This window comes from Pogona vitticeps, chromosome 4 (genome assembly GCF_051106095.1).
Source record: "Pogona vitticeps strain Pit_001003342236 chromosome 4, PviZW2.1, whole genome shotgun sequence".
Lineage (NCBI taxonomy): Eukaryota > Metazoa > Chordata > Lepidosauria > Squamata > Agamidae > Pogona > Pogona vitticeps.
The window spans coordinates 14,333,349-14,355,411 of record NC_135786.1 but is presented as its reverse complement, the minus strand read 5'-3'; the positions used below and the strand labels follow the sequence as shown (position 1 = coordinate 14,355,411).

Genomic DNA, 22,063 nt, shown 5'->3' with positions numbered 1-22,063 from the left:
TTATTTTCCCTATTTTGAGGAAGGAAAACTCACCTTTTTATTAGTACAGTACTTGGAAATTCCTGCCCCTCCTTTCCGTTTCATAGAATAATTGAGTTAAAAGGACCCCCAAGGACCTCGAGTCCAACCATTTCTTCTACGGGTCTCGGTCATGCACAGTCACTTTTTAGTGGGGGGAGAATTAATATAGAAGTTTCAACATGTCTACTAAATAAGCAATGAATTAAAAAAAACACACAAAGGAGTTTGGAAATAGCAGGCATTCAGTTCCGACCTTGTTCTATTTTGTACACTGACTTGTCTCTGGTTTTGGGGGAGAGCCCTTGAAAAACAGTTGCACTGAGAGAGGGGGGCAAGACATTCCGTTGATTCACCTTCCCATATTTTATGCTCCCATTTTGCACCTCCGAAGGCTGGGCAAATCAGGGCCAAGACGCGCTTTGCCTCAAGAACTCATGCCTACGAACACGAAGGCCGCCCGCCCCCCCAATATCTCTCTCCTGGGGACCCGGGGAGCGGGAGGGCGGCACGTGGTGGGGATCCTCCAGATATAAATTCGCCCCCTCGAAATTCATGGCCAGGCCACGGCCTGGGCCAAAGGCACGGTCGTAGGCAGGCTGTTGAGGGGAAAAGGCGAGGTGGGGCGCCTCTAACATTTTTTGAATCAGGCAGTAGCTCTGTGGCCTCTCCGCCGCCGCCCGCGAGCCGGGAAGGGAGGAGCTTCCCCGGCGGGGCGGGGCAGGGCGAGGGCGGAGCGCGGAACTCATGGAGGAGCCCGAGTACTTGGGCGCCAGCGCGGCGGAGTGGGGGGACGACACGGACGGAGGGGCGGTGAGGGTCGTGACGGGAAGGGAGCCCTCCTGGAGGGTGGGGGTGGGGGTGTCAGGGAATTGGGGCGGGCGGTGGGTTGGTGTAAAGTGGGGGGGGAGGTCTTTTGTGCGCCTTGGGCATCTTTGCACGTCTTCTTCTCCTTTGCACTCCTTCCCCTCTTTCTGGTTTGTAACTGTTATCTGAAGTTTTATGTCATTTTTTTTCTGTTATTTTATTATATGTTTATGTTATACTTACAGGAAGCCGTCTAGAGTGGTCGTATAGACCAGATGGGCGGGATATAAATCAAATAAATAAATCCTCAAAACGTGTCGTGCAAGGGGGATTTCGCCTTGTGCATTTTTATTTTATTTTATTCTTAAAGCTCCCGCCGTTATCAAAATTAGGAGGGGGAACGCCTTACTTGGGGGGGGGGTCAATAACAGAGACTTGAGAAATCGAGTTGCCCGCGGTTCGCTGAACCCTTTTTTGCAGAACTGGGCGGGCGAGCGGTGGTTGAGGGGCTGCTTTTTAAAAAAAAAAAAAATCCCTCTCTCTCTTTCTCTCCTGCCGGAATTACTAGAAGCTTAACGGGGGGATGTAGGGAGGTAAGGTGGCCCCTGCATGCTTAGGTGTCTGGTAAATGCCCTCCAGATAAAGATGACTGGAGCACTTGATTGAATACAGTTATTTAAAAATAAATAAATAATTTATTTAATAAATAAAGGTTGTTGCCCAGTTTCGTCGTGCGCTCAACTGTGCTTTACTCATTGTAAAGCCACGCTTAACGAGATGGAAGCCCTCTTTCCCTGGGATCGGGAGCCTTTCTCCTCCACAGCCTCCTTCGTGTGTAAATGTGTGGCACCAGCAGCGGGTGGGACTGTAGCTGAAAATGGAAGGGACCCCATCCCCAAAACGCCCCATGTATTCTTCTCTTCTTTTTTCTTCTCCTCTTCCTGCTACCTGCTCCAACGGGACATTTCCCCCCCCCCCCAATGCAAATAGAAGCCCTGATCCAGATCAGGACCTGAGCTATGGTTGCAGTTTGCATCAGGGGGGAAAGATAGATCTTTTCCTAACACAGGTTGCCAAATGTTTCCGTCTCTTCATACACATGGGTATAAGATGACCAGCTTTGCAAATGGGAGTTTGGAGGGGGTAAAAACCATAGTTCATTTGCCCTTCCCTATGTTGTTATTGTTGTTTAGTCATTTAGTCGTGTCCAACTCTTTGTGACCCCATGGACCAGAGCACGCCAGGCCCTCCTGTCTTTCACTGCCTCCTGAAGTTGGATCAAATTCATGTTGGTCGCTTCGATGATACTGTCCAGCCATCTCGTCCTCTGTCGTCCCCTTCTCCTCTTGCCACCACACTTTCCTAACATCAAGGTCTTTTCCAAGGATTCTTCTCTTCTTATGAGATGGCCAAAGGATTGGAGCCTCAGCTTCAGGATCTGTCCTTCCAATGAGCACTCAGGGTTGATTTCCTTTAGAATGGATAGGTCTGATCTCCTTGCAGTCCAGGGGACTCTCAAGAGCCTCCTCCAGCACCACAATTCAAATGCATCAGTTCTTCAGTAGTCAGCCTTCTTTATGGTCCAGCTCTCACTTCCATACATCACTACAGGAAAAACCATAGCTTTATTCAGACTTCTGTTGGCAAAGTGATGTCTCTGCTTTTTAAGATGCTGTCTAGGTTTATCATCGCTTTCCTCCCAAGAAGCAGGTGTCTTAATTTCGTGGCTGCTGTCACCATCTGCAGTGATCATGGAGCCCAAGAAAGTAAAATCTGTCACTACCTCCATATCGTCCCCTTCAGTTTCCCAGGAGGTGATGGGACCAGTGGCCATGATCTTGGGTTGTTGTTTTTTTATGTTGAGCTTCAGACCATTTTTTGCACTCTCCCCTTTCACCCTCATTAAGAGATTCTTTAATTCCTCCTCACTTTCTGCCATCAGAGTGGTATCATCTGCATACCTGAGGTTGTTGATATTTCTTCCAGCAATCTTAATTCCGGCTTGGGATTCCTCCAGTCCGGCCTTTCCCTATGTAGTCTTGTCCAATTGGATATACTGATTGTGGTTTATAACAGAGCTTTTCCGAGATATATGAAGCCAATCTGATCTGCTGCATTTAATAAATTTTCATAAATATTCCTGGGGCACCACATTCTGAACATAGCCGGAAATGTAGTGTTCATCTGGAAAGACCATTCGTGTTTGGTCCTGTTGTATTGTTCCCATAACGTTGTTTAATATTGTAATAAACCAGTAGGTCCAAAGATTTCGCTTCCCCATGATTTGTCCCTTCGGGCCTCTGAATCTCAGCCAGGGAAAAAGTTAGCCTTGTCAATTAATAGGTTATCAGACTGTTCCAATGTGGCGGAAGAAATAACAGTTGCCATTATTCATTTTCAAACAGCAAGATGATGAATATGGAGAAGAGGATGATGCTGAAGTCCAGCAGGAATGTTTACACAAATTTTCCACCAGAGATTACATCATGGAACCCTCCATATTTAATACTTTAAAAAGGTGAGTGTAGGATAATGGATAGAAAACAGGGTGGGAGAAGTGATACCAGGCTGAAGCGCAAGACCGTTTCTCATGAGATCTGATCCTCAGTGATTGCTTAGGTGTTGGCTCAAATTAAAGTACATACATCTTTTCTCAGGTATTTCCAAGCAGGTGGCTCTCCAGAGAACGTGATTCAGCTCTTATCAGAGAATTATACTGCTGTGGCTCAAACAGTAAATTTGTTGGCCGAGTGGCTCATTCAAACAGGTAGGTTTATCAGACTTTTTTGTGTGAGCTTCGTGCTTTTCAGCAGAACCTGTAATGTAGCACTGGTCTTTTTCTTTGCTTATAAAGCATTATTAAAGGTTTTTTCCCCCTTGCAGTCTTCATTCCTTATCAATTGCTTAAAAATACTTTGCTTGCCTTTTTTGATACTTTGGGGGGGGGGGGGCATTTGGGAGAAATCATCCTGTAATTCACAGTTGGCTGCTTCTTTGACAAACAAGTTAACCAAATAGGTAGCATTTTAAGAAGCATGAGAGCTGTAATACAAAATCAAATTACCGTGAAATGAATATTTTCAGATAGTGATTGTGTTGTGGTTAAAATTCGTAATGAATGTGTGTTATTATTTATTTATTTAAAATATTTATATGCTGCCTAAAGGATTCAAGGCAGTTTAGGGTATGTCATCTTACCCTAAGAGGTAATAATAAGAAATGTTAATAAACTATTCTTTGATACACGTGGATTCATATACCATACCTGATAACCTCGCTTATTATTACAGGTGTTGAGCCAATTCAAGTCCAGGAAACAGTAGAAAACCACTTAAAAAGTTTGCTCATTAAACACTTTGACCCTCGAAAAGCAGATTCCATTTTTACAGAGGAAGGAGAGGTAATAGACATTACTTAATAGTGCCAGATGTAATAAAGTAAGATATTTTGCAAAACAATTGCAGATGGAGCTGTTCAAATATAACATTTCCTGGTGGAGTGCATTTACTTTCAGTAACTCTAAGGCTGTTCTAAAGTCTCAGACTGATTTTCTTATTCTTTAGTCCATGTTATTTCTAGTGCTTTAATTTTTGACAGACTCCAGCATGGCTCGAACAAATGATAGCACATACTACATGGCGGGACCTCTTCTACAAGTTGGCTGAAGCTCATCCAGACTGCCTCATGCTGAATTTTACTGTCAAGGTAATTAATGCTCTCATTTCAGTCAACTGGAAAAATATGTCAAAGCCATACAATCAGGCCCTACCAGGGTCAGGAGTAAGTAGTTATGTGCAGCCGCTTGTTGTCTAAGAGGTCATCAAGCATATATAGAGTGCTTTCTCCTGTGTTCACATCACTCACCATATATGAGCAGAGATCATGGGTATCCTTCTTGGTCAAATCACACATGCTGTCGATTTAGCAACTCAGTCGCTAATGTGAAATACGTATACAGTACTTGTTTTTTATATGTATTAGGAAATTTTACATACATGAAGGAAGTTTGGGTTTCTTAAGATACAAAGGTTTCGTGCAAATTAGTTGGACCAGAAGTATCAGTCCTTGGTCTTCAACAAGTTCACGCATTAGAACAAACAAGGTTTGATGACTTCTTCATGAGGAGCGTGCAGATGCATGCTCCTCGTTCAAATAAAGGGCCAACAGTCTGGTTTATTTGGTGTGACACCAAAAGGAGCTGGCATTCTGTCTTGTGCGAGGAACACACCAGAGCACTAACGTCTGCTGGTTTTGGACATCATGTTGGCTTACAGTTTGTTGAGTGAGCAAATGGCCAGCATGCACTAAGATAGAGATATTCACCATGTGTGTGTTCACTTCTTCACAGAATTCTTCTGAGTGCTGCTTGAACATACCCATTATACTAGCCTGGAGGGGGAAGTGAATAAACTGGGAGGGGAAGTGAATAGACTGGGAGTAATACAGTCTATTCCCTTCCCTTCCAGTCTATACCCATTTTAAAAATTTCTGCAAACCTTGGCATTTTTAGAGTTTTTTGTTAATCTTTGTGGCGTTCAGCTCCACTCTCACCTGTCCGTCATAGCTGGGCAGGGGTACCTCAGCCAATGAGAGGACGGAGGGTGGTGCAGAAGTGGGAGGAGCTCGGTTATATAAGGTGTGTGATGTGTGAGAGGAGGGGAGATTGAGTTTGGAAGATGAGTGATTAGAGAGATTGATAGAGAGAGTGAGAAAGAGCCTGTCAGTGAGGGGAAAAGTCTGTGTGAGCTAGTGTCTTATAAACAGTGATTGACAACTTGATTTTATACATGTGATTTACTCCTTTTATTTTTGTGTAATCAATAAACATTTTTATTTGTTTGAAAGAAGCACTTGTCCTTTTGATTTTAAGGATAGGTTGGTGGCAGCAGTTTTGGTGAAAGGTAGTGAGCACTCTTAGAGGCCTGGTTGGGTAGAGGCTTGAGAGTGGCCTGCTACAGTCTTCCTCAAGTAAAATGTAGTTGTGACTGCCGTGTTTTCCCAAAAATAAGACAGGGTCTTATATTAATTTTTGCTCCAAAAACACATTAGGGCTTATTTTCAGGGGATTTTTTTTTCCATGTACAACATTCTACATTTATTCATATACAGTGGTGCCTCGCTTAACGAGCGCACCGTATAACGATGAAATCGCATAGCGATCCGTTTTTTCGGATCGCTAATGCGATCGCTCAACGTTTTTTTAATGGGGGAAAATTCGCTTTGCGAAGACCGGTAAGCGTTTCGCTTACCGATCTTCGCAAAACAAACCCCGACGATCAGCTGTTCGGCGGCCAAAATGGCCGCCGGAAGCCGGGAAATGGCCCAAAATGGCCGCGCGCAGCGTTTTCGCGCCCTCGTTAAGCGAGGCGAGGGCGCGAAAATGGCTGCCGGCCATCCTGAAGCATCGCTGAACGGTGAGTATTTGGCCCATTTGGAACGCATTAAACGATGTTTAATGCATTCCAATGGAAATCCCTGCCCCGTTCAGCGATGCTTCAGCATAGCGAAGGTTAATCCGGAACGGATTAACCTCGCTATGCGAGGCACCACTGTACAGTCATGTCATATTTTTCTGGTTGCACAATGGTGGAGGGCAGGATTTTACTTAACTGGGACTTATTTTGGGGGTAGGGCTTATATTACGAGCATCCTGAAAAATCATACTAGGGTTTATTTTCAGGTTAGGTCTTATTTTCAGGGAAACAGGGTAGTAAACATCTGGGTGATTCTGAAGAGCATGAACTTCCCTTTACTTTATAGTTCTGTCACTGTCACAACTCCTTGTACTATTGTTTCAGCTTATCTCAGATGCTGGATACCAAGGGGAGATAACCAGCGTGTCTACAGCATGTCAGCAGTTAGAAGTCTTCTCTCGAGTATTGCGTACCTCTCTGGCTACTATCTTAGATGGTGGGGAAGAAAACCTGGAGAAGAATCTACCAGAGTTTGCTGTGAGTTCTGCCTTGTCTCATTTTCCATTAAGAACTCTTCTTCTTTTTTTGACTCATGATGCACTTGGTGTTCCAAACACACTTGATATGGGAAAGGTGCAAGGAGATGCTCTTATTGCCGTTCAGATAGTTGTCAGGTATGTCAAAATTGAATGCCTGGAGCCCCATTTTCTCTGTTGACTCTGCATAAATAGTTCTGCATTCCTAGACAATGCCAGAGCCAATAACCTTCTTCTCCTTTCTCTTCCCCCTTCCCCTATTAACCACTATGCCACAACACTAAGAGAGCCTTTCTTCACTCTCATAAGCAATACACTAATTACTTAATTATCACTTGGATTATTTCTATGGAACACCAAAGCACAGGTCATCAGACACGATAATGCTCCTTTTCCCCCCGCCAAAGGTAGCTGATACTATATATTTCAATTGATTTACAGAAAATGGTGTGCCATGGTGAACACACATATCTCTTCGCTCAATCTATAATGTCCATATTAGCTCAAGAAGAGCAAGGTGGCTCTGCTGTGCGCCGGATTGCTCAGGAGGTTCAGCGGTTTGCACATGAGAAGTAAGATCTTGCGGCATTTTAAAATTTTCGGTATGAATTTCATCTGTGCCTTTGCTTGTCTTTCGTTCTGAGTTTAACACAGTGCAAGTCCAGTGGGAAAGAAAGCATAGGTCATTATTCATTGTGTGGCAAACACTTTTGGGGACTGACCCGGAACCTGGCTTGAAAATAAATTAGCTGACTGAAGGGTGGCCAGATTTCAGCCACATAGATTCGCAACAATCTTCTGTAGCGAAAAAGGTCGAAAAAGTTGTATGCCAATAAAGGTTTATTATTATTATTATTATAATCTTCTGTAGCATTCTTGGTGAAAGGAATCCTTCGGATTTGAGTGTGTCATGGTGGAGGGTGGGTGTACAAAACCTTTGGCAACATGGAAATGTTCCCTTCCCCCCCCATCTCCCAGAATCCTGGAGGATTTGGGGAGCACAAGTTTAAAAATGTAATTTCCCCAGTCTCTGACTGAGAGGATTATAACGGTCTCTCAGCCACAACCCAGGTTGCTTCCAAAGTGAAAGATCCCACGACGTCTCACAACAGTGTCCCCAAGCCAGTTTGCCCTTCCAGACTTAGCGGAGAATGAGCAGGGAACACACTACTGAATGCCATTATGGCAATGGTGATCTGGCCACCTCTGATCATTTTTCTGATCTAGCAAGAAATAATTTGATTTGGCAAGGGTGCAGATGGTTTCTTAGCAACCGACTCAAGAATCACTGTAAATTTCCCATTGACTAAAATATGGCCAAAAAAATCACATTGGTTACATGGATGTCAAATGGAATTTTAAAAAGCCAAGGCTTGATATCCTTCAGACAATGTGGCGATTGGGAGAGATGCTCTTCCCTTGTATTTGAACGGTGAGGATACACAGAGGGATAGTTGTTCCAGAGCTAGAGAACTCTCTGCAAGTAAACGGTTCCTATTTCCTGAGCATTTTTCCAAACATAATTTTTTAACCCATTTCAGCTGCAAATTAAGAACTGTGATTATGTAGAGAGGGAGCTTGATTTATTTTGATTCATTTGATTTATTTTTGGTTTTCCGGCAGCTTATTTTATATCAGTTTAATTTTTAAACACGGAGGTCAAAACTTAATTCAGGGGTTCCCAAACATCTTCCTTCCACTTAACGGCTCCCTCGAGCCGTCCCAGAGCCTCCCTGGTGTAAAACTGGTGCCTCCTCTGCCTCTTCTTCTGTGTAGGCGGGCGTCCGGGAATGGGTGTGGCTCGCCCCAGGATCCGCGGCTGGGCCCAGGCAGGGTGTTAGAAATGGTCCTGGCTGACTCACAGGGAGACCCGCCAGCCAAAGAGAGAGGCAGCGGCGGCAAAGGATGCCCTTGGCTGGGTTTGGCACTGTCCCGGGACACCACAGTGCACCGTTTGGGAACCATTGACTTAATGGAAAGCTATGATATGAATCTAATGTTTGAATTGTGTATTAATTTATAATGTGGTTGTCCAAGTATAATTAATGCTAGTGGAACTCGAGAGTACAAGGTGGCACAGATTAGATGCAAAATAGCCTCTTGATCCTACCTGATTTCAAGCCCTTAGCGGGAAAACACTATTCTTCAGTCTTGTATGTTGATCCTTTTTCACTGCCGCTCTTTCAGAATCCAGCCCGTGTTTGTGTAAGTTGCTGCTGCTAATTGTGGCTTATTGACAAAATGCCCGGTTGTGCCTAGTTATCTACCTGATTGCGCAACTGAGATGTGCCCCGGTGCCTCCTCAATTAGCTGCAGTCTCTTACGCAGACCTTTGCCAGAAACATCAACTGGTTTCTTCTGCCTAGTTTGTTTCTCTCCGGTTATTAGCACTAGAACACTTTTCATTCTGTAAATTGCCTGCCGCGACCCGTCTCTTTTCATTCATGATTTGATTTTATCAAGAGGCCATGACGCTAGTCAGATTACTTTAGCTCTGGGGACTGCTGCTTCGTACCCTCGCGCTTGCCAAGCCCTCGGTGCCATGTTATCGAAAGGAGCTCTGAACCCTGCAGACATCACTGTCCTTTTCAAAATGTTCACCAGCATGGATCCACCTCCCGTAGAACTGGTGAGTCAGTAGCAGCAGCCTACCATTTCTGCACCAAGAGCACAAGGAGTATCTTCTCCATGTCTGATGTTTATTTCCTGCTCTGGCCGTCTGATTGCTTTCAAAGGGGAAGACCCTCTTGTCTCCTAATCCTCCTCCACTGCCCTGTTACTTTATTGTTCATTGGTTTTACTAAGAAATAAAAATCCACCGAGTGTGTAGACAGCTTGTTGCTCCACTCCTTGAGTGGTCCTTAACCTTCCCATTTCTGCCACTCACTCTAAATTGTTCCGTGTGCTTCACCTAATGCTTACCACCTTACCCCGACAGCAGCCCTGCCTGTTATTCCCAGGCAGCAGATAAGAGGCTGAGGCCAGTGGCCAGTGGTTTGCCTAAGATGATCTGGAGAATTTGTGGCTGAAGCCGGGTTTGATCAGGTCCTCCAAGGCTGGAGTGAGTTCTTTTAATTGCAACGTGAACTTGTACTGACTCCAGAAAAATGCTGCAAATGATTCCTTGACTCATTCTCTGATTACCCCTCTCCCCAGATGTGTGTGTTCTCTCAATCTTTTTAGTTAATCCATCCTTTAGATAGGCTCCTTAATGTTTTGAGATGGGTGTGGGGTGTTTCAAATTAGCTTTTTGGGTATTTTTTTAAAATCAAAGTGTTATTTTAACATCTGTAGTTCATTGTTCGAACGGCAAGCCTCTTACTAAGTCTGACCCATGACATTTGCCTTTCTTGGGAATAGAAACATGGTCACGATGCCCTTTCTGTGTTTAGTTGTTTCGTAAAGTGTGGTTTTGCAGACGCTGACTCATGTCATGGTTTCTCCCTGCAGATTAGAGTTCCAGCTTTCTTGGATCTCTTCATGTTGTCATTATTTAAGCCCGGCGCTAAGATTAATCAGGACCACAAGCATAAATATATCCATATTTTGGCCTACGCAGCTAGTGTTGTGGAAACATGGAAAAAGGTAAATTCTGTTGAGTGGTGTTCTGCTTCTTCTAAGTAAAAGCTGGTGTATCAAAATGGATTATGCTCTGCCATTTAGGATAAAATGTCAAATTGATGGCTGCAGTGGTGGGATCATAGGGTGAAATTCCATTGCCAAGTTATGCTTGCCTAAGGAAAATTGCACACATTATGCTGCTCATTAACAAGGCTTTAGTTGTGTTCCTAGGTATATACCTGCTTGTGCAATCGGGCATGTGCCCAGGAACACAACCAACACCTTGTTAATGAATAATTTGCCACGGTGACTTGCATAATTTCCCTTATGCAACTGTAAATTGGCAATAGGGCTCTGGCCCTTGAATTGTAGAGTTGAAAGGGATTCCAAAGACCAGCAAGAAACCCACAACTAGACCATCCCTGACAAATGGCCGTCTGACCTCTTTTTTAAAAGTTCCAACCAAGGAACTATGTGAAATAATCCTTTCTCCTGTTGCTTTGAGGATGTTCTTCCTAATATTTAGTCCCAAACCCCTTGGTTTGACATTAACTTCCTTTCTTAACAAAATTTAAAGGTGGGGGAAAGAACCCAAAAACATTTCTTTTTTGTGTAATAAATGAAAGAGTTTGTCTTTGTTTTAAAAAAACTTTAGATTTTTACAAAGTATCTTCCGCTCTCAGGAAACTTGGGTTCTATATCCTAATTTCTAAAGCTCTCTGGACGTGATGAGGTCAGATCTTTGGCAATCTTTTCCTATACTCGAAACACTGGTGGAGGGAAAATGGGTAGCTGAAAGGAAAAAGGGGAAATGTAGCTTTGGGGGTGTTGTTGAACTCCAGTTCCCATCACCTTGAGAAATTATGAGCTGCAGTCCAGCATCTGAAAGGAAGCACGTTCCCATTCAAATTGTCTCTTGATGGATGCCCGTGTGTTCCTTTCTTGTTCGTAGTTAGGAGCAAAGTTCAGAAATGATACTTTTTGGATTGTAGCTCCTAGAATCCATTAGAGAATCATAGAGTTGGAAGGGGCCTCTAAGGCCATTGAGTCCATCCCCCCTTGCTCCATACAGGAATCAAATCAAAGCAGATCTGATGCATGGTTGTCCAATTTTACTGGAGTGCTCGCCACCTCCCACGGTAATTGGTTCCATTCTGTTGATGGCCATACTGGCTGAGGGATTCTGGCGGTTGTAATAAAACACACACACATATACTTTTGTAGGCTCTGGGCTCAGGAGAACTCTCTCACTGGTTATTGTGGTTAATCGCTGATCATTTCAGTCTGGTCTTCTCAGTGTACCATGCTTGAAGAAAGGAATTTTGCACTTGTGGTCAAATGGGTAATACATAGCTCTGCATGGTATTGAGTGCGTTCACTGTGCCTGTTGAATGTGAAACGCATGAAAATAACGATAAAAAAGGTTCGCTTTTCAGAAGGGTTGACAAAATACAGAGTGTCGTCAGCTCCAGTTCTGAACTCCGAGCACTCATCGCTGTATTTGTCTCTGAAATCATATTTTATCACATATTTTAGAACAAGAGAGTGAGCATAAATAAAGATGAGCTCAAGTCTACTTCAAAAGCAATTGAAACTGTTCACAATCTCTGCTGCAACGAGAATAAAGGAGCTTCTGAACTTGTAGCAGAACTGAGTACCCTCTACCAGTGCATCAGGTAAGTATCCCCTTTTAAGGACACTTTGAACTTGTTTGCTTAAAATGAACTTTGCATTAAAGTGTTTTAAGGATATACATTTGGGGAAGCATATCTGGAAGTTGAGTCATGGCAACTGGACTTCTTGTTAGGTTGAAACATTTCGCTATTCATCCAAGTAGCTTCTTCAGTCTGTGCAGAGTTGGTAGGAGATCCCTGATATATCCTTCCTGTCGGTTTCACTTCCCCTTGGTCTGAATAAGTGTTGTTAGAAGGACAAAGGACTGGAGGTGAGGGATAATTTCACTTCTGCAGTCCTTCTCCAGCCATTGTCATGGGTCGTTCTGCATCTTAGGTTGAAGTGCAAGTGGTTCCTGTATTCTGCCACTTTTCTTGCTGTCCTTTCATATTCTCACAGCAGCTTCAGGGTATCTGCCCCAAAATGTATAGCAAGATATCTGAAGATTCTCAGTCATCCAGGTGTGGCTATCTGGAATATGAATCATGGCAATTAGACTTCTTTCTTATTAGGTTGAAATATTTCGCTACTCATCCCAATAGCTTCTTCAGTCTGAGGAGAGCTGGTAGGAGATCCCTGATACTGTACATCCTTCCCCTGGTCTGAAAAGGCCCCTTGGAAGAGATGCAGAATGACCCATGACAATGGGTGCAAGACGGTCTGCAGAAGTGGGATTACCCCTCACCCCCAGTCCTTTGTCCGGTTAATGTAATTTTCAGTTTACGAACCAAAATCCATTGAAAACAATGCCTCGGTTTACCCTTTTTTCCCCTTTTTTTCGATTCACAAAGAAAGTTTCCCCAGGATGCATTGTGTCTGGAGGTTTGTAGTGCCGCACTTGTTCATATGGCAATCCACATTTCGGTTTACGAAATTTCCGCAGGCAGGGTGTTAGAAATTTCCGCATTACGTAACGTTCCAGAGAACGCATTAATTTCATAAACCGAGGTACGACTGTATCTTGGGGAAGCATGCTATTGCCTTCTGTCTGTTTAAGACCCGCATGTGCAAGTGGGGGAAAGGGCCGAGAACACTCCTTTGGCACAACAGTTATACCTCACACTTGATAATAGGATTCTACCCAGTTTTGATAGCAAAAAATCTTCAGTGCTGTTTCCTTCTTCCATTGATAGCTGAATTGAAACACTCCATCCAGACAGGTGGGAAGTATCCCGGAGTCGTGTGCCCCATGTAGTTCATTTATGGCAGTACTCTTTATCCTTTCGTTTTATGGACAGCCCCTTGCCAGTTTATTGAGACAGACATTTCAGGTATACTCTCTGAGGACCTTTGCCTTTTTTAAAGGGGTTAGTCTAATCCACTTCTTAAAAGTTTTCTAAAGTTGGCTGCTAGCTTGGTATTGCAAGAGAAAAAAAATACAGTTGCTAATTTGATAAAGGGGAAACAAGAGGAGGCTCAGTAGACATTCAGATCTGGAAACGTCAACATAATGCTAAGTTAAAATATTACGATCTCGGTTCTTCCGCGTAGATGTCTAAATGCTGTGCATTTATCATGGCTTCCTTCCCTCTAGGTTTCCAGTAGTAGCAATGGGGGTATTGAAATGGGTCGACTGGACCGTGTCTGAGCCCCGGTATTTCCAGCTTCAGACTGATCACACTCCAGTGCACTTGGCCTTATTGGATGAGGTGAGACAAAGGCTCTGCATTTGGGACAGCGTGAAGATCCAGATTAATCTCAGTGCAGAAAGACATGTTAAATAAGTGGCTCATGTTTTTCATTAAGCTGAGGAGAGAACAGTAGCAAGGAACTGCTGGATGGCTCAGTGGTTTAGGTATGTGGCTGTGGAGCTACAGATTGGGAGTTTGATTCCGCATTGTGGCTCCTTGAGAGGGGCTGGACTCTCAGTGGTCCGTAGTGTCTCTTCTAGCTCCGCGGTTCTAAAATGATTCTAAGATTATTAACTATGGGAGGCATCTAAGCTTAAACAGTGGGATTCTCACTCAGATTATCTGTGGATTTGGAAAGTTTGGCAGGTATAATATATACTTGCTGCCAACCATGTGGAAAAGAACCATATGTGTGTTCCATGTCTTTAATGAAAGCTGAGATCTAGAAGATGCTAAATTCTGGAGCCAATCTCAGGTCCTGCATTTGTGTGATGGTTCTGTGGAATTTGGGGTAGCCTTTTCTACCCCAGAAGAAGGGAATGGTAAACCGCTTCTGAGTATTCTCTACTTGGAAAACCCTAAAAAGGGTTTCCATAAGTCAGAATTGACTCGATGGCTGATGATGGCGATTTGCTAAGATACAGGAAAAGGTTAAGGTGTTAGTTTGAAAACCACGCATGAGGCTTAAGATTATGCAGGCAATTCACGCCCTTCGTCAAGTGTAGGAACTGGGTGGTCCTCAAAGTGTGTTTCTTCTCTGTTTTCATTGATTTAGTTTGTTAGCAGAGAGTTATCCTAAGTTAGGGCTTGAAACCCACTGGCGTGCTCTGGTCCATGGGGTCACGAAGAGTCGGACACGACTAAACAACTAAACGAAACGAACGAGGGCTTGAAAGTTGTACATCGTGCATTTAAAGTTCAATGTGCCCGTCCTATCATTTCTTCTCCCTGTTCTTTTCTTCCATCAGTAGACCTGACCTTTGTATTAAGAATTCCAGGCTGAATATTTTGCCCAAAGGGGAAATTCTTGGTTGTAATCAAGTTGGTCAGGTTTTGAGCACAGGAATGACTGGCAGCGACACACTTTCTACATTTTGAAGATACCCACCTCACAGCAGTTATTTCTTGGCCAAGTTGATATGTCAGTAGTAGAGATGGGCACGAACTGGTTCGTCCCAGTGAATAAAGGCAGCAGCTCAGGTGCATCTGTTTCCGTTCCCACCCGCCTCCTCGAACAGTCACTCACCAGGCTTGCTTACTTTTTTCCATCTCCTCAGCTGATCTTCCAGTCCTGGCAACAGCTCATGCTTCTCTTTCCTACCCTCTCGCCTGACCTGCCACTCAGGCAAAAGGGTGGGCCGAGGAGGTGGAAAAAGCAAGCAAGTTGGGCCTGGTGACTGACCGATCAGCTGAGGAGGTAGGGGAGGGAAGCAGCAGCACCTGTATTGCTGCCTTTACGAACCAGGACGAACTGGTTCATGCCCATCTCTAGTCTATATATCTGTGAAATAACATACTTTGTGTTTGGTTTCCAGATTAGTACTTGCCATCAACTGCTTCATCCTCTTGTCCTCCAGCTTCTTGTCAAACTTTTTGAGACCGAACACTCTCAGTTGGATGTCATGGAACAGGTGATGAAAATCATGCTTTTCTCTTTTGACCAGGCTGATGTTCTCTCTTTTTTCTTCCCTGGCATTCTTCTTTTGCATTGCAAAATTCATATTGAGCTTCCCTCACCCCAAATAAACCCCAGCAGTTGTGGATTTGTGAAGCTGCTCACTCTTAAGATTTGCAGTTCCAAATGCTATTGGATTGCAACTCCCATCACTCACAGTTGGCCATACTGGCTGGGGCTGATGGGCATTGTAGTCATGCAACATGTGGAAGGCCACTGGTTCCCTTTCCCTGGGCTAGAAGGAGACATGAGTTCTATTTAGGTATTCTTGAACATGTTGAGTCAATGTTGGTGGAGTGACTGCACTATAACCCCATCACTCTCTTATCATTGCTTTTCTTGGATGAAAAGGGATGCTCTGAAGAGCATGGGCCTCCTTCTGTCCACAGAGGCTCTCCACACGAGCCAGAATGCAGAGAAATCAATGTTCCTGTTTACCTGTTAGCTACGAAAGCTTCCACAAGTGAAGGAGTGTCCTTTCTTCAGATTTAAAATACTTTTTAATGTGAGCTTTTGCGGGCAAATCCTCCTAAGAGCTGGCAAATCTGCAATGAAGGTCTCCTTGAGTGTTAAGGAACCACACTTGAGAACATCTTACTGCTTAAGCAGCTAGTGAAAAATAAGATACAGTGGGCCCTCGACTTACGAACTTAATCCATTCTGGAAGGATGTTGGTATCTCGGAAAGTTCGTAAGTCGAAGTACCATTTCCCATTGAAATGCATGGGAACGGAATTAATCCATTCCAGCATTTCAAAAAAAAAATAGAAAAATAAAAATAAAAAGAGAGAGCAAGTCCTACATTGGGACTGCAAAATGCGCGCACGCACACACACACACACACACACATAGAAACATAAACCCCCCCCAGTTCAAACCCACCCTCCAAAACCCACACAGAAAAGTTTTTTTTAAAAAAGGACTTACCAGTCCGCTGCCTCCGTGCGGCCGGGGGCAAGCAGCCTGGCGCCCGGCCAACTCTAGCCTCCCGGCTCTGCTGCCTCTGGTGCCTTTGGAGCTTTCAAAGGGCTTCCTCCGATGTCGGGAAAAGCCCTTTGAAACCTCTGAAGGCACCGATCGCGGTGGGGAGGACCCCCAGGGAGGTCTCCCATGGTGGCGTGCAAGCCCTGGGAGACCTCCCTGGGGGTCCCCGCTGCCGCGATGGGCGGCTTCGGAGCTCTCTGAAGACAAAAAGGCAGGGAGAAAGGGCGGGAAGTACGAACTTCCTGCTCTTTCTCCCTGCCTTTTTGGCTTCGGAAGCAAGCTGGGCTGCCGGGGAGAAATCAGCTCCCTCCTTTCACCTGATGCTGAAGGGGACTCTGTATGTGAACTGCTTATAGACATAGAATCCTGCTGCCTTCTGAGATCCTGGTGCTTGGAACAAAAGGAATGAATATTGCAGTCCATGGCTGGGAAGGTTCTCATGAAAGGGAGATCCCAAATTACGGTAACTTCCTACTTTGTTTTCCTTTTAAAAGCAGGTCTTTTCTTGCATTAGAAGAATGCATTGCGCAAACACAAGCTGGTTGAAACCATGAAAGGGCAACAGTAGCTGGAAGCTTCTTCACTTGTGGAGCCTCTTTCAAGGGGTGCTGTTAAGAATCAGACCAGAGAGAGCAGGTTGAATTAGACGGATCTTCTCATTCAAATAAAGCAGTTCTTTTCTAATGTGATCCTAGCATCCTTTATGAGGAAATTAAGAGATTCCTGGTGGCATCCCTGCCCTGATGTGTCGGTTGGACTGAAGGACAGATAACACCATTTAGTAAGCGGAAGCATCAAACATGTTACTGTCATTTCTGTCATTTCAGCTGGAACTGAAGAAGACCCTTCTGGACAGGATGGTGCACTTGCTGAGCCGAGGATACGTTCTTCCAGTGGTCGGCTATATCCGCAAGTGCCTTGAAAAGCTGGACACGGACATTTCTCTCATCCGATACTTTGTGACTGAGGTCAGTGGCTGCCCAGACGTGCGACATCTAAGAGAAGCTGCCTTTCTGCAAATCTGCTTGCAGAAATCTGCTCATTATTCTTTTTCTACGTGAAAATCTTACCTATCTGTAATGAAGATTTTCTGCCCATCAGTAAAAGAATGGCTTCTTCTGTGGGTGTGTAAGCACCAGAACGAATGCCTTTCCCTCGGCAGTTAAAAACTGAGGTTCAGAAGGCATCTTTGAATGAATCCATGTTGGGCACCATTTTGGGCTAGGCCATGTTGGCTCCAATGTTGTTAAGTGTTATTTCATGGGAGGGTGCCACCTCTGCTTATCTCCACATTGTGCGTAATATTCACGCATAGAAAACACTGTGTGTCTCACCATGCTCTGTCTCGGGTTTCATCATCCTCTTACACATGGAGGAGAAGCCGCAAGAGCTCTTAATTTGGAACCCTAATGTTCATGGGTCCCAATTCGTTTTCCAAGCCCCCATGGGTAGTGGAGGCTGCTTTTCAGACATTCTTCTTATGGAGGGCAACAGTGAAACCGGGGATGGAGGGAGAGGAGCTAGCATGCCACTGTCAACCTGGGAACATTCCACACACTTTCTGGTACCTGAATGGGGCTTCTGTCTAGCTAGACACACCATCTCTAGACAGAAGTACAGTGGTGCCTCGCATCACGTTAATTCGTTCCAGCGAAATCGCTGTAGAACGAAAACGTAATGCGATTTTTAAAAGCCCATCGAAACGCATTAAAACCAGATTGTGTTCCTAGGGGCTTCAAACTCACCGTCCTGCGAAGATCCTCCATAGCGCGGCCATTTTCGCTGCCTATGCAGCGAGGAATCCATGCGAAAACACAGCAGGCAGCCATTTGGTTTACCCGGTGGCCATTTTGAAACAGCAAATCAGCTGTTAAAAAATCATCAATTTGTGATGATCGTTCCCGAAGCAGAGAACCGATCATCGCAAAGCGAAATTCCCCCATAGGGAACATCGTTTTGCGATCGCAAAAACATCGTCAAGCAATTTTGTCGTGAAACGGAGCGCCCGTCTTGCGGGGCACCACTGTACTAAAAAGTATGTGTGTCTGCTTTGGTTAAGTGATAGGCATCTCAAGGTGGAGGGGAATGCTCTGGCCAATGGCTTTATGATTCAGTGTGAAATCCTAACAACCGAGCGTTTTTGCTATCTTACATCTCAGGTGTTGGATGTGATCGCTCCTCCATACACCTCGGACTTCGTGCAGCTTTTTCTTCCTATCTTAGAAAATGACAGCATTGCCGGCACCATAAAGGCTGAAGGCGAGCATGATCCTGTCACAGAGTTTATAGGTAATATCTGGTCCTTCACCAGTGTTGTGCTTTGAATTTTCACTCAGTCTGTTCAGTCACTGCCAGGCCTAAAAAGTTGCTTTAATTAAGGCCTCTGAACACAACATAGGTAAAACTAAACTAACCCGCCTTTCTTCGGTTTTGGCATAGACAGAAGGTTTCATAAATGGTAGAGAGCATACACCAGCGCCTGAAACATACTAAGTTATTCCAAAGCACGGGCAAAGAGTCTGTGGCCTGAAACAATTCCTTTCCCTCTCTCAGCTGTCATGCAAAGTCATACGTAAACTAGCAGTTTACCATTCAGGAACTGAAGAAACAGAATGGCTCTTGGTATTTTAAAAAACAGTGTTTTGTGAGATAAGGACTGGTAGGTGAAAACCAACCTCACCACTGTATGTAACAAGCAGTGGAGATGCTGAATGTAGATATGCTTGAGAATGGGCGTGTTTGATTATTTTTGCAAAGTGAGATTAAAATATGAATAAGCACAGATGGTCAGCTGCTTTTCGTTTTGGAGCAGCTGGTTGAGATCAATCCAATTTAGTCACTCTGGTTATATACACAACCATCATCTTGTGTTTCTTTTTGTTAAAGCTCATTGCAAATCGAATTTCATCGTGGTCAACTGAACAAAAGGAAAAAGGACACCTGCTGATGCCATGGATTATGTGCTGCAGTACAGGATAATGCAGATGCCAACGACAGAAAAAACTGGTGTGCTGGTTAGCACTTTAGGTGAACTGAAAATGTCGCCCTGGTGCACTTCAAAACTTAATGTTACTTCTCTAGGATGCAGTTGTTGTTCTTGTGACCAATTGAATTCTTTTGATTGCCAGCCCCATAGCCTGAGTACACTTGAGGAGCAGAACAAAGGCCATTTGTTTGTGCTGTTTGTTTGATAGACTACAATGGAACTGTTGGCTGTGTTATTTCAGCAATATTTCCTTAATGAATTTGCTATTTCCATGTACGATTGCTTTCAGGATGTAGGGAAGATTTGGTGTTCTTTTCCAACAGAGAAAGTTATTTGCATCACCACCACCTTGCAGGAACAAGTAATTTTTGCATGGTACATGTGTGTTGTTTCATTATAAGCCTCAGTAAACATCAGTGTGGTGTAGCTGACAATTTGATTTGCACCCCCCTAAACCTATAAATGTCTTTGTTAAATGTGCTAGTGCTACGGTCCCCAACCTTTTTCGGATGGCGGATCGGTTGGGGGCGGGGGCATCCCCGCGCTCACGGATAGGCATGTCATGCTTTGCGGAGGGGCGTGTCATGCGTGCATGCACACAAGCGTGACATGCCCACCCGCGAGCGCGACACGCCCACCATGTGTGCGTGCGGGGTGCCGGAGATCCATGTCCTTGGCCCAGTTCAAGGAAGCCCACGGACCGGCGCCCCTGTGCTAGTGGAAATGACGTCAACTATCATCCAGTTAATGACTGTCACCTGTGAATCACTCATTAGTTTTCATTTGCTAAGTGATTACATTTCCCACTGTATTCCAGAATATAGTTGTGACCCCACCTTTCCTAACATAATGTCTACAGAAATTACAAAGAAAAAGAAAGCTGTGTAATTTTAAATAAATTATCTCTTGGGTGAAAATGTTGCTTGATTTTGTTAAAGAGTTTTAGGTGAAAACTAGATAATGAATCAGAAAAATATGTCATGTCAATATCCATGTATTTGTCATTTAGTATAGAAAACATTGCTTGAGATCAATGTGGAGCAAAGAGTCATCTTTTACCTCCCATGATAAATAGCTGCAGGAGCATCTGTGGCTCTGCCGAAGTTGTTGGGGGCTGACCCTCCCATCAGTTCTGACCATGTTGGTGGGAACGCAGGAGAGATGTCTTGAGGGCAGTATATGTCCATCCCCAAAATGTTTAGAAACAGTGATAGTTTATTTATAAATGAATCCAAAAATTTAGACACTGGTGGTCGTGTTTGCAAGGATGAATTGAAGATTGTTAAGCCAATAGTCTTCCCTATCTCCTGCTAGCTTTTATTTGCTGTCTTTCGTACCTCCTGCTAAGCTTTTATTTGCTGTAACACAACTGCACTGTTTCATGAGTCAACCTCTGATTGGAGAGATCTTCCCCATTACAAAGTCCTCCAGCCCTACCTTTATTCTTCCTTGGATTAGTTTCTGTTACAATTCTGGAAAACAGGAGCACTCAGAGATCCAGAACAAAAGGAGAAACATCACAGAGCCATAACCCCCCAGCTACAATCTCACAAGGAATGCTGGACCACTGCTGGGTTGTAGGACAAATGGGCACGGTCGGTTTAGGCTGGGTTGGTTGCTGGAGTTTTTGCAAGCAGATAGCTTCTGATCTTGCTTGTGAGGAAGGAAGACTCCAGAGTGTAGGAGTCAGATAAAAGTAGCCACAGCCCTGCACTGAGCTGTTTTAAGAGCCACACCTGGAGCTACGACAGTGCTGATGAAACGATCTAGTTAAATAGGAGATGGCACTGCTTACGGCAGTTTTAGGTGTAGTTGGCCAAATGAGACCTTGACATCGTGTGCTTGGGATTCTCCATGCCAGCGCTGGTGCCTTTTTTGAAACAAAGGAAAATCCTTGCTAACAAAAAGTGCTTTTAAGGGGCTGCTTTCCAATTAGGACATGGTGCGAAGGGAGGGGTTAGTGTGTTACTGTTGGCCATTTCGCCAGCAAAAATTCTCCCCCACTCCCATGTTTACAAAGCACCTTTTTGTGGCAACTCCCTGCACCTACGTGCTGTTCAGCAGGGAGAATTATAATGCAGGAGAGAAATTGGAAATCCTGGTCATGCATGTCTGAGTTTCGGAGAACAGCCAGTTTTAATTGTTTTAATATATCAGTTAAACTTATTAAAAGCTGCCCAGTCCTCTTTCCCTGCCACTGTTTGTACCAGTTTTGGACACTTGTCATGAAGCTGCCACATAAATACCACTAGAGGTGTACTCTTTTAATTTCTTAATTCTTTTTGGATTCCAACTCCCAGAATTCTTCAGCAATTCCCCAGACAGGATTTTTGGGCATCTCAACCCATGAACACATTGCCCATCAGTGGCCCCATCAAGTTGTTTTCTATTGCTTCGTATTGTTAAGTCAGAACTGCCTTATAATGACCCTAGTAGTGTTTTTAAGGTAAGTGGGGTATTTATGGAGTAGTTTTGGCAACTCCGTGGCAGAGCTGGGCCATTTACGCACATGTCTCTTTGAGCCCTTGGTCCATTACTCTGTCCACTGCACTACACTGGGTACCTCCTGCCATTAAATGTAACTGATGGGAAATGGGGTGCAACCACATCTCAAGAATCAAAAGGTTCCCCAGCTCTAACCAACATGTTTTCTTCAGATGCTGCTGCACCTGATAGGCTACAGGATCCTGTGAGGTGGCTGATGGTCACAGGATCAGAGCTCTTAACTTTTATTGCACCAGTCACTCGACTGAAGAATCTGGGTCCAACCCCACCAGA

The 22,063-nt window shown here is 44.4% G+C and overlaps 1 protein-coding gene across 1 annotated transcript; it reads left to right on the top strand.

Moving 5' to 3' along the window:
* Positions 1-687: 687 nt before the first annotated feature.
* Positions 688-20,202, top strand: NELFCD (negative elongation factor complex member C/D). Its single transcript, XM_020804344.3, has 15 exons — positions 688-831; positions 3,231-3,343; positions 3,483-3,592; positions 4,116-4,225; positions 4,423-4,530; positions 6,624-6,776; positions 7,217-7,347; positions 9,239-9,404; positions 10,226-10,360; positions 11,873-12,012; positions 13,545-13,659; positions 15,177-15,272; positions 17,127-17,267; positions 18,459-18,588; positions 19,186-20,202. The coding sequence occupies exons 1-15, from the start codon at positions 766-768 to the stop codon at positions 19,218-19,220; spliced, it is 1,749 nt and encodes a 582-aa protein (XP_020660003.2). The 5' UTR covers positions 688-765; the 3' UTR covers positions 19,221-20,202.
* Positions 20,203-22,063: the final 1,861 nt, after the last annotated feature.